This window comes from Protomyctophum bolini, assembly GCF_963924005.1.
Source record: "Protomyctophum bolini genome assembly, chromosome: 10".
NCBI classification, from domain to species: Eukaryota; Metazoa; Chordata; class Actinopteri; order Myctophiformes; family Myctophidae; genus Protomyctophum; species Protomyctophum bolini.
The window spans coordinates 17,865,433-17,878,104 of record NC_137871.1 but is presented as its reverse complement, the minus strand read 5'-3'; the positions used below and the strand labels follow the sequence as shown (position 1 = coordinate 17,878,104).

At 39.1% G+C, this 12,672-nt stretch overlaps 1 protein-coding gene across 1 annotated transcript in view; it reads right to left on the bottom strand.

Annotated features, from left to right (window-relative positions):
* gabra2b (gamma-aminobutyric acid type A receptor subunit alpha2b) overlaps positions 1-10,829 on the bottom strand; it is a 28,022-nt gene extending 17,193 nt beyond the window's left edge. Inside the window, exons 1-5 of the mRNA XM_080773190.1 lie at positions 10,626-10,829; positions 10,045-10,136; positions 8,560-8,675; positions 2,850-2,917; positions 304-524 (exon numbers count right to left, since the gene is read on the bottom strand). Of these exons, the coding sequence (XP_080629316.1) occupies positions 304-524; positions 2,850-2,917; positions 8,560-8,675; positions 10,045-10,118 (479 nt within the window). The 5' untranslated portion in view covers positions 10,119-10,136; positions 10,626-10,829. The remainder of the gene's footprint in view (positions 1-303; positions 525-2,849; positions 2,918-8,559; positions 8,676-10,044; positions 10,137-10,625) is intronic.
* Positions 10,830-12,672: the final 1,843 nt, after the last annotated feature.

Genomic DNA, 12,672 nt, shown 5'->3' with positions numbered 1-12,672 from the left:
CAATCAAGTTGTAACGTACTGTATAGTCTACACAATGTCCTATGAAGTGAATAGGGTATTATTTAGGCATAATTGGTTAAAGTTTGAGCGCTTTTTCCACAAAAGGGATAAGTACAGGGATTTTCAAATATTTACAAGCTTTTGCCACAAAAGGCACAACTGTCTCTCTTAGCGTATTTACAAGCTGCACAGCCGTACAGCTTGTAAATAAGCATAGTATAGTGCCACGATGAGGCCAATTGTCTTCCTTTGCCTGGGAACTGGGAAGAAAAAGACTGTACTGTACTACTGACTACTATTTACCTCATGGTGTAGAGAAGGGTCCCGTCATCTTGAATCCTCAACAGTTTATTTGGCATGGTCATGTTGTGAGCTACAGATTTTTTCCCATTGTGGAAGAAGGTGTCTGGGGTCCAGATTTTACTTGCCATTAAATTGTTGAGGCGTAAAATGTTCATTGGTCCATCAAATTTCAATCTTTCATCTTTCCAGCTTTGCCGAAAGAAAACATCTATTGTGTACTCCTGTAGACAAAAGACACAATCATTGTAGCAAAAGACAAAATCACAAACAATTTTTTCAATGTATATTTCAAACACTGTTCGACCACCCCACTTATTTCCAACATAAATATCATTTTTATAAATGTTTAATTCGATTTTTTTTGATAGGGTCGATTCAGTAGAACAAATTAGTGGTGCACAGAGTACAGCAACTTGCAATGGGCCTGGTCTACACGATTCACTACACCACTAAGATATGTACAGTGTACCTGTCAAAATACTTCCTTAAGGTCAACAAAGTACACAATCACAACACCAGAGGGAGTTCAACAAACCACTGGCAACTATGCCACTAAAATGTGGAACACCCTACCAACAGCCATTAAGAAATGTGAACCCCTAGACTCCTTCCTTCAAAACCGCTCTCAAAGAGCACTTACGGACGGCTGCAATTCAAAATTGGCCCCTGTAAAAAAGTTAAAGTACATGTTTCCTCTTTTTTACTTTCTTCAACTGTAAGATATCCTTGTTTCATAGAAGTGTATATTAAATATTCTGATGAATTGAAAATGGATTGCCTTGATGTAAACAAGTGCTTGATGTAAACAACTAGTGCTTTTTCTGGTTTTAGCCACGTAGCAGTTTTTGTATTGACCTGTACTTTCGTTGAAATGTACCCATTCTACATACTAAATTAAACTAGAAAAAGTGCTCCACGGTCTCTGCCAGGCCAGGTAGGTCAATGTGGGCCATGATCTGAGGTATTTTGTTCAAAGCGAACCATGCCAGCAAACTTTAGATGTCAAATCTTGGCCAATTAGGATGAAATATGAGGAATCAGACAGATCCAATTTACAATTACAATTTACAATTTAGGAATTCAGCAGACGCTCTTAATCGAGAGCAAATAACAGTAAGGAAGAACAACACATGGTAATACATCAAATACATAAAAAATAGTCATCAAGAATCATACGTAAGCTAAGAACCTAACATCAGAATATCTATATAATAAAACTATGCGTATACATTATAGAGTGCTATTGCAGCATTCTGGATCAATAATGGAGAGGCTTAAGTGCGCATGCCGGAAGGGTCAGTAAGGAGAGAGTTACAATAGTCAAGTTTTGATATGACTGATGTCTGGATAAGGAGCTGGGCTGACTCCTGGGTGAGGATGAGTCTAATTTGTCGTTTTGAACAAAAAGCCTCAAATCATGAACGCAGCGTGCAATTTACGTGAAATCTTTCACACACTTTCCTACTAGGCTGAGGAATATATCCCACCCTTTTCAAATTGGCCTGTTATAGCGCCACCAACAGGTGGATTTTTGCAAAACACATTTTTGGAACAAAATGCCTCAAATCATCCAATTGCCATCAAAGGCATAGGAACAAATGGCACCCTTTTTACATTGGCCTATTATAGCGCCACCAGGAGGCCACTCTAGTTTATTTATTTTTTACTTTTCAACTTTGTGGCCCTGTATCCTATAAAATCCACTGCATGTGAAAGAATCAATCAGAGGCTCAGAGGAGAATATTCCTTGTCCTAGATTATTTTTATTGGACACTTGGCCAAGGAACAATGCCTCACCCTGCCAGCCATGTGCCAGTTTCTATAACTCACCACTGTCCCATAAATGTGCATTTCTCATGAATGAATTATGATGCCATTATTCCCCACATATGTGTTTCCATGGAGACAATTCTACAAATAAGATATAATGTAGTAGGGCCTTTGTTTATAGATTATTTAATTGAAGACTTGTGCCCTTATCAAGGCTACTTAATAGTCTACTCTACTTTCTATTGAGGACCGTTGCATTGTGTTCAAGCCATTAAAATAAAAGGCTTTAGAGGACATAAGGGGCCCTGATGCATATGATCAGTAGATGAGCGGATGTTTGAGAATGACTAATAGAAAAGCTGTAGATAAACATAGAACTGACTTGACTAATGAGAGTGTTTTCAATAATGTATCAGATAACAATTGTCAGAGGAATAGTCATCATTCCATAGCATGGATAAGCAATTGTCTCACTTCAGAAGAGACGGTAGTGTGGGATGAGCAAGAGAAGAGACACGACGAAAGAGGAACACAGAGAGACAGGGAACAACTGAGAGAGTGAGGGGGTCGGGGAGAGATCATGAGAAAGAAAAATAACACGTTGGGGGGTTACAGAGAGAATGTTTGTGATGATGCGTTCCAGGAACAGTAATGAATGTGAGACATCTCCTTCACCGTCCTCCCACTGAGAAAATGAACATGGAAGGGCCTCAGCTAAAGGCAAGTGAAAGTGGATACATAAAGAATATACAGGAATGAATATCCTATGGTCTCACCATATCCGTATCTGAAACAGGCCCAAAACTGGTGACATAGATGTTTGTCTTCACCTCTGTTACTCGATCTGCAAACAAAAGACAAATTAAACAACTGTGGGCAATAAAAGAGACTTCAGTCAACGGTAGTAATGTTTATAACCAAATGGTCTTTTGGTTTTATGTTTATTTGTTCTTAAATACAAATCTAAAAAAGAACCATATGAACGGAATTCATTGAATTATTGATACATACTACTGATACCTTACCTTTATGAATACATGTGAAACGCTTGCACAAGTAGCTATCTATTTAAAATTGTATACAAGAAATTGTGATTTGTGCCAAATATATCAACCTTGTCATATGTGCATGTGCGAGTGTTTCAGATAGGCCTAGATGTATAAATGTTTAAATTGTATGCATGTAAGCATTTTATCCTGTATGTATGTGCATAGTGTGTTTCACATATTATTGTATGCGTGTTCAGATGATTTACAGAGTATGTGAATGCATTTGTGTAGTATGTGTAAGAGTGTCTTGTTAGCTTGTGTCAATGTGTCTCATTATCCAAGTCCAACAAAGCCTCTCATACAGAGTATGTATCTATGTATGTCCACCAAGGAGCGAAAAAGCAGAAGACACGCACATCCCAGACCGACTAGGCTGGGTGCGAGGGTGCTGGATCAAAAGTGAAAATAAATGAAATCCACACACCGGTTTATGCTCCCATTTGCTAAATTTAATTGTGGTATCATTCCGAGCCACCAAAGTTCTGAAGAAGAGGCTGGTGGCTGGATGCGTTACCACTATTGCATTTCGCAAATGGGAGCATAACTGGTGTGCTGATTTCATTTATTTATTAAGGAAAGTAGACCAATCACAGAGAACTACACAACTGAACTGAAACTGTCAGTTTCAAACTTTTTCATGCCCATCTGAACATGTTTTGTACCAAGGGAAGACAAGGTTTGTGTTATATATTAAAAGATGTTCAAACACTAAAGATTTTTCTTTTGAGAACTGCTGTCAAACAAGTTTTCTGACAAACTTATGTTGCTATATATTGCTAAAATAAAAAATGACACATGCTTTGCCGGTTTTAATAGGTTAACGCAACCTGTCAACATGCCACTAGAATGGAAGTGAACATCTGTTTCTGACATGTATGTGTGACCATGCGCAGTCACAAATATACTAGCTGAATGGATGATGGTTCAGAGTAGCCACATTTCCAGTGTTTATTGAATTTTTCATACAATCTGGGAACCCAGGGGGCTGGCCAGGGTAAATCAGATAAGTATGCAAAATACACAGTGAAATACTGAAATATGCTGATTATAAAGCAACTAATAGCATACAGTTATAATCAACGTTAATTCAGAAATCAACGCAGTTCACTGGAAAGACATTGTGCAAGCTTACTATGAGATATCGCATTTTAGGAGGGATCGGGCGAGATTGCTGGGGCATTTTAGGCTGCTAGTTGCTACACTATAAATGCCATGTAAGCTTTGATTCAAGCATATAAAACAAAAACATGCCCTAAATTCTCACAGTGATGCAATAGAGATGAGGCATGCAAAGGTCTCATGTGTTTTTCATTTAAACAATGTGTAACTTCCAGTTGGTCGTACCGAGTCACTGCATTAAGTCCATTTGCATTCACGACACTGTCTCTTTCAATTATTACAGCAGACTTGGTCAATTAAAAGAAAAGCTTTGCTTTATGGTTTACTTTACTATCTGTACAACAGAGAAAATAGCACTTTGTAATCTAAAGAGATCATTACTCTTAAGTAAAGTGCTCTGATGGAAGGCAAGGCAAGGCAATCTCCTCAGTTCCCATCATAAGGACACCAGACACAAATAATGCTCTCTTATTAATGAGATTGTGTGAATCACAAGATTCTGGCAGACTGCAGGATAATAGGTGCAATCCAAGTGCTGACTACTACTATAGTACAGTATGTACACAAATTACATTATAGAATGAATGAATGAATGAATGCCTTTTTTAGCACTGCAGACTGGCTCAATGACAACTAATACAAAGACATCACCCACATGGTAGATCCATATACCAAGGTGCAGAGTACATGCATACAGAATTTGACTGATTTAACAAGAATAAAACGCAGTACAAATTGCCATGAATAGAGCGCTGAAGTCCTGACGTCACTTGCTCATCCCCTGGTTCATGGAAGTTTTTCTCTATGGAGAATAACATGGGGTCATCTTAAAATCGTCTCATATAAGAATTGTGGTCCAAGAATAAACAAACTGCCTCTGCGATATTATCGGGGAGGTGTCTCTGCATCGTTTATGACAGTCAGTCCCAATCTAAATTACATAAGTTGAGCCTTTGCATACGCCTGTATATGTCATTGAGGCTAGGGCAAGTGCAACGGCAAGTGCTACGCCACTACTACGGGCTAAGATGGAGTCTGAAGAGGGGGGTTTTCAGACTACGGTGGGAGATTAGGAGTGATATAGTGAAATAGCGAAAGAGTGAAATAGTACTACCACCATGTACAAACCACAAGGCAAATACATAACAAACAGATTAGTTCCATGAGAGTTCCGGTGCATGTGCATTTTAATTCCAAAGCACAAACACAACAATATTTATACAAATGACACATCCTTGCAGTGGCAAACCAACAAAAGAACAGCCCTTGGGGGGAAATCTTGTTTACTATTTAAAAGGATCCAGAGTGCATTTAATGCCTTGGGGCGTAAGGCTACTTATTTATAGTAACATTCATACTTAAAGTTCATTTAATTCAGCAAGAACACCCATAAATATGTGTGCTTTTAGTCCAATGTGAACCATTTGGTACGTACAGATGGACTCACTGAGGCATTGCTAATTTGTCAGAGGTGACCTGTCTGTGTTGAGAAACTATACAGGTCCTATACTTTGACTAAAGAAAAGAGGAAGATTTCAACCACGACCTGTAAAAGCATAATCTATTATGTTTGGCAATGAATTAATGCGTGAGAAAATGTGTGTACTTGTGTACTATACTACTATATGTAGCCCCAATTAATTCATGCATCCATCATTTTCTTGCTACCCACAAAGATCTCAAACCTCAGACATTATCTAGGCTCATCTTTACTAATTGATTGTTGTTGGAGTCATTACATAATTGTACATCCGTGTACGAGCTTTGCCGTCCAGAGAACTGTACGATGTTTATAGTTACAAATCAAACTGCCCAGTGGAACAAAGAGATCAGTGCAAAGATTACATAAATCAGAGGAACATACTGTTTTTTTTGGTGCAATTTCCCAAAGTGGCTTGCATTAAATTGTAATGTCTGATATGTTTGACTCATATACAGTATCAATGCCTTCCTGGTTTATGAAATATCTGAATTTGAATTTCAGTATACATTTTGTAGGTAGTATTTTAAATTAATCTAAATAGTATACAGGGTTTAAATCTGCATTCCTGAACTTATGAGCCCATTTTGGCCCCTTTTCCCCCCTGGCGATATGAATAACCTGTGTTTAAACTTGGGTTCATATAAGAGGTTATAAAGTGATCATCATTTTATAATCCGTCCTACTGTATGAGCCACAGATGCCACATGCAGTGTTCATGGTATGCTATAGGAGGAGAAAGTAAGGTCTTAGCTGCATGGACACAGTACAGCCCTGTCCAGAAATGATACACAGCAACACGAGTCACTGTGCAGGCTGCCTCACCTGCAGCAGAACTCTTCTCTCATAGGAAAATCAACAGAATTACCCTCGTAAAGGATCCACTTGACCTTAAAGGGATCAGTATTTGTGGATTCAGTGAGCTCAGTTTGACTGTGTTTTGCCAAAGCCTTGTGCTCTATGTCTGTTCCAATTTCACTTTCTCTCCATTTCTTTTCACAGGGGCTCTCTAGTGAATTGGATTTACAGTCCAAAAATAGGTTTAATCTATTCACTGCCATAAACCTGGAATTCACTGACCATCTCCAGTGAAATCACTGATATTCCAGGACTGTGCTAAAATAAATAAATAAATAAATAAATAAATAAAAGAAAAAAAATCTGAATGAATGAATTGATTTAATGGATTCATTAATAAAGCAAGCAAGCAAGTGGACAATTTTAAGATTATAGCCTAATCTAAACCAGGGGATAAAAATAAGGTAGGCTAATGACTAATTGTATTGTGCAAACCTAACCTATGGAAGAATGAATGAGAATGAACTTGAACTTCAATTGTTATCAGCTAATACAGCATGCTAGCAGTCCAGTGTTGCAAAGTCTACCGTCAAGCTGGAGGTCTATCCCCATATGGCAGCTCCAGGGCTGGGCTGATGGCCCTATGAATTTGAATTTCAAATGACACCAAATCCTGAGGGAGGAGCTCAGCTTTGGGGTGAGGGGCCAGTTGGAAATGAGATGCCAAACATGGAGGATGATCGGGGAGGTGAGGATGGATAGAGAGCCACACATGCTGTACTGAATCCATATGAGAGGATATAATTATTCTGTCTCAACAAAGAATGTACATTAAACACATTAACAACCTGTTATTGAAGGCAAAACCTCATGAGGCTTATTTACCAGAAATACTATATGGAATTCATTATGTATGATTGCCTAAGGTTACATTCAAGAAACTCAAGTTATGTACCCAAATAATGTAATTTGCATGTAGAATGTGAATGATGTTAAAGTACAGTGTTTCGCCAACATGTTGGGGTCAGGGGCCCAACGTTATGGGCCGCGAGTAAATATCACAATATTTTTTGTTTCCTACATTTAGTTTATAACTTAAAAAATCAAGGACATTCCATACATTTGACGATGCGACACATTGTGAGCTTTTAAATAGATCTGTTATTTTCTCTAGTTTGGGTCCCGGGAGACATCAAATTTCTCTTTTGTGAGTTTGGGAATCACTTTTATATTATACCAAATTATTTGAAGAAACTCTGGTGTGCTGAGAGTTAAAACTAAAAAACAGACTAGTTGCTACTTGCTATGCTGCATAATGTTGAGATCATACAGTAATAATATTACTGTATGATCTCAACATTATGCAGCATAGAAATGTGTATATTATACACATTTCTCTAGCATTGAAAATGCTACTATACAATATTCAGCCATACTGTGTGTATATACAGTACACACACACACACACACACACACACACACACACACACACACACACACACACACACACACACACACACACACACACACACACACACACTCCATTTTAACCTAAGTAGTACTATAGACGAATAACAGTTTAAGTCCACACTAATTATACATAATGTATAATTAGTGAAATCAGGACAACTAGGCCTTTTCGTGGAGGGGTCAGAATAAAATTTGGACTTAAACTGTTATTTGTCTACTATAGACGAATAACAGTTTAAGTCCAAATGTTATCTTATCTATCCTTGGTTCTAGTGACTGATATTGTCCTTCTAATGCGTGAGGCGGCTGTGATTTTTCCATTACTTTTTTCGTTTCTCATATATGTGTATATATATTATTATTTTTCTTTTTTTATGTTTATTTTATTTCAAGGTGAAATGTCCCTAACCTCTTAAACCCCAGGGGGGTAAAGGGGGTAAATCCACAACATCGGAGTTGGAACCGGAGACCAATTGGGTCTCCATTGACCCGCTGAGAGATGTTCAGAGGTGGACAGCCGCTGCCCCCACCGGCGGGGGCAATGGGGCTCAAATTAAAGGTTTTCCTTACCCCCGATACCAGGCCGTAGACGATTGTCGTAGCCATCCAGCAGTCTGTCCAGGATTCTTGTGAACAGCGTTATGTTGTTTTTGAAGGCATCAGTCGCAGCATCAGCATTCACTGACCTAATGCAGTCAGGAGGATATAGCACTATAAGAACACAAACCATGAACTGTCCCTTCTGTCATAATAGCATGATTCACCTGGCATCACGTGTTAATGCTGTTTAATTTAGTATTCGATTAGAAATCTGTAATATTCAGTGTCCTCCGGGTTCCAGAGGTAACCTAAGCTTATCTGTGATAAGAGTAGGTGTAGTGATGGCTCTGGGATCTGAGAACTTAATTTGGATCATCACTTGCAGATCTTCTGTGATTTGAGGAGACCATCTCTGATATGCCAGGGCACATCTTTTCAATGTAACTAGGACACTATTGTCTCCATCAGGCCGAAGTTTGTGTGTGTGTGTGTGTGTGTGTGTGTGTGTGTGTGTGTGTGTGTGTGTGTGTGTGTGTGTGTGTGTGTGTGAGTGAGTGAGTCCGTCCTTCTGTTACCAGCTAATCTCCGTTAACCCTACCCGGTCGATGCCAAACTTTGCACGTGTACACACTCCCTAGATGCCCCAAATTTTCCCAGGACGGCCTGTTATAGCGCCACTAGGAGGCTGACTTTTGTTAAACACATTTTTGTTTGATATTAATCCTCCATATGTAGTCCAAAAATCCTGCAAATCGTTACATAGTATCTCTATAGTTATGTGCTCAAGACAGATCTGTCCGATATTTCATATTCCATCCTGATTGGCTAACATTGGCTTTCAAAATGTGCAGGATTGGCCCTTTCTGAACAAAAAGGCTCAAATCATGAACGCAGTGTGCACTGCAATTTAACAGGTGGATTTTTGTAAAACACATTTTTTGGAACAAAATGCCTCAAATCATCCAATTGCCATCCAAGGGTAAGAAGAAATGGCACCCTTTTCACATTGGCTTATTATAGCGCCACCAGGAGGCCACAACCTGACCTGCCCTGGTGGAGACCTGTGCCCTGTGGGGCACTTTTTCTAGTTTTCTATGGCCTGGTTTGTGAAAGAGGTTATTGTTGAACATGAGAAATTAAGATACACTAACCCAGGCCATAAACACATGCAAGCATGCACACTGCACAGGCACACACACGCGCACACGCTCACACACACACACACACACACACACACACACACACACACACACACACACACACACACTAGATTAGAACATACTTCTTTTTACAAAACCACTCTAAACTATCCTATAAAAACTCAACTGAGCATACAGTAGGCTACTAGGCACAGGGCAGGCAGGCCACATATATGGGCTAATGCATAACTCAATGCATTGTGCCCACACGTTCCATCATGAAACCGTGATTTGAAGTCCAATTCCCCTGAAAGATGACGAGTGATCATCAAAACAGATCGTCCCTTTAAAGGAATTCCTCATTCAAACATCTTACCTCGTTTGCCAGAGCGCTGCCGCTGTCAACGCGAGACAGATCAGAAGTGTAGAAGCGCACTCCCTATTCCCCATGGCTGCATGTAGCTACTCCTACACACGAGAGGCAATAATGAAGACACGTTCAATTACAATCACACGTACGGCGATGCGTTCGGCTCTGCATTCTTTCTGATACGCCTTTCCTTTTCACCAAATTATCCTTTTAGAAACACTTGCTGTGTGTAAGTGGATAATTGATCTTCTTCCCACATCCAACCCAGGCTGAACCTTTGCGTAAAGAGGAGAGACACCATGCAAGTGATACTAATTAGTATTCACTGACACGTTGCTTTTGCTCCCAGTAAATGAGAATCCACGTTAGCTCAAGTTAATCAAACGTTTCGATAATATAATATAGGCCATATTTGTGAGCAGGAAAATCCAGCAAATACTTTTATTAACGCAAAGCGGGACATGTAGAGCTTCTCTCCCACGCGTCTGAGCATTCTGGTCTCAGTGGTCTCTTGCCTGGTCTGGATAAATTAATAAACAAATCGCAATAAACAAAAAACGATACGTTAAAGGAAATGGCAGACTAACCTGAAGTGAAGAAAGTATGAGGGATTTGCAGCTTAAACCGTAGAAGGAACAAAAAAGTTCAATTCGACGCCCTCTCCCTTTAAATGATGGAGCGCAAGTCTATCAGAAAAAGCTAACCGCCACTATTACTGTCTCAGCCAATTGCAGTACAGCTGAAATATAAAAGAGCTTTCATGGTTTCAGAAAATAAGTTAAATTAAATATATTGGAAAATAATAATTGAAGAGCTGGAGTGATCCTTGGTTTTAAATTGAACGGCACAGTATCCTCTCCATTTGTTAACAGCTCGATGTGATTCGTGATAAGGAAGAAAGCACATCTCAGTCTCCCTCATCTCAACACAAAACTACAAAGGATGAGAGGATACACACAGGGTCCTAAAGATAGTTTCGTAGCCAATTCACTGAAAGGTCTCACGAGACCCTCTATGTTCGATATGCTGTGAACTAAGAAGATCGTGCACATTATGTGACTGTCCCTCTAAAATTGAGCAGGTGTTGAAGTGATTGTGATCGGCACGCGTAGCCTATTGATTTCACAGCTTATTGTAGATAACCCCGATGACAATTATGAGATGTGCTGCAGCTGATGAATATCGGCTAAGCAGTAGGCAGCCTTTATTTATTTTATTTTATACAACCTTAGGCTATTTCCTCTTGCTTATTCCAGTACTGGTAAATCAAGTGAGAGCAGCAAGATATAAAGAATACAGTAGGCCTAGTAGACTACACAAAAATAAATGTGTCATACAAGAGCACTTCCTCTTGATTTAACAAAATATTTTTGTTCAACATGCATGTTTAAGTTGACTACAGTAGGCCAGTATAGTAACTGCATTGCATGTTTCAGGTAGTGAAAGTGGCAGTGCTACCCTATAGCAGCAGGCCTACATGCTTTGATAAGGAGATCAGACTCACTCATGACATAAAATATATTTAGCGAAAATAGGTAATAATAATAATAGTTCAAGGCCACAATTTGTCTTGTTGCAAGGCTGCAAGGCATTGTGAGCTTGTAGATCTATTTTAACTATTTGATGTACAGCAAGTATACTGCATAGCTGTATAGGGTACATGTTTTATCATCGCAGGAACAAGATCTATTTAGAGTTTTAAAGACACACATATCTCTTATCTATTTCATTTTAAATTTGAGCTAAAAAAGTATTATTTTATACTTTGGCTCTGAAGTAGCGGTTCGGGCACCCAACCCCTGCATCCTGTCAGTCTTGTCCTATAAATAAAAGGCATAAAAGCCCCAAAACAAATCTTTAAAAAGCAGATATAGAAGCTTATAGCGCGTCACTACAAGCTTGTAGATCTGATATTTAAAAATAATTGTGACAAATATTTGAATATATTATTTTATTTTAAAGTGATACATCTTAGCTCAAATCTTTGCTTCTATGGGGGTCCCTGGAACAAAATATTTTGAGATGGAGGGGTCGGCGGTGTTTCATACATTTGTAGAATCGGCCTCATCTCAGGACTTAAGCGGCTTGCAATGAGGTGGCTATAGTGTAAGGTTTTTTAGAAGGCTCCTGGCTTCATGTTGAACTGTCCTGGAGCATGAAGAGACAGACACAGTGACTCCCTAACTTGTATGAATGTTTGTGAGGTAAAGATGCTATTGAAATGCTGACATGCCTTAAAAATATCCTGAAAACAGAATACTGCTGGTAGACTTGAGAAGAGAACATATCACTCCTATTTTAACTTCCCCGCTGGTCACCTGTCTGCTTCAAAATTAATGATAAGATTTGAATGATTACCTTTAAGGCACTTTATGACCTGGCCACTGATTACATTTTTTAGTTAGTGGGATTAAACAAAAGAATTACCCTGAGGCCCATAGGTGGTTGTTCCCGAGTGGAGACTGAAGACAATGGATGACCGTACCTTTGAGGTCTAGATCCTCGACTCTGAGATGACCTGTCTGTGGAGCACATGCAGGCTTGATAAATCATACTGTAAATCTTCTTTTAAATCAAAATGTAGGTATGGAAAGGCCTTTTCATTGTTACATTTGTAGAAATGTCATTGTTTGA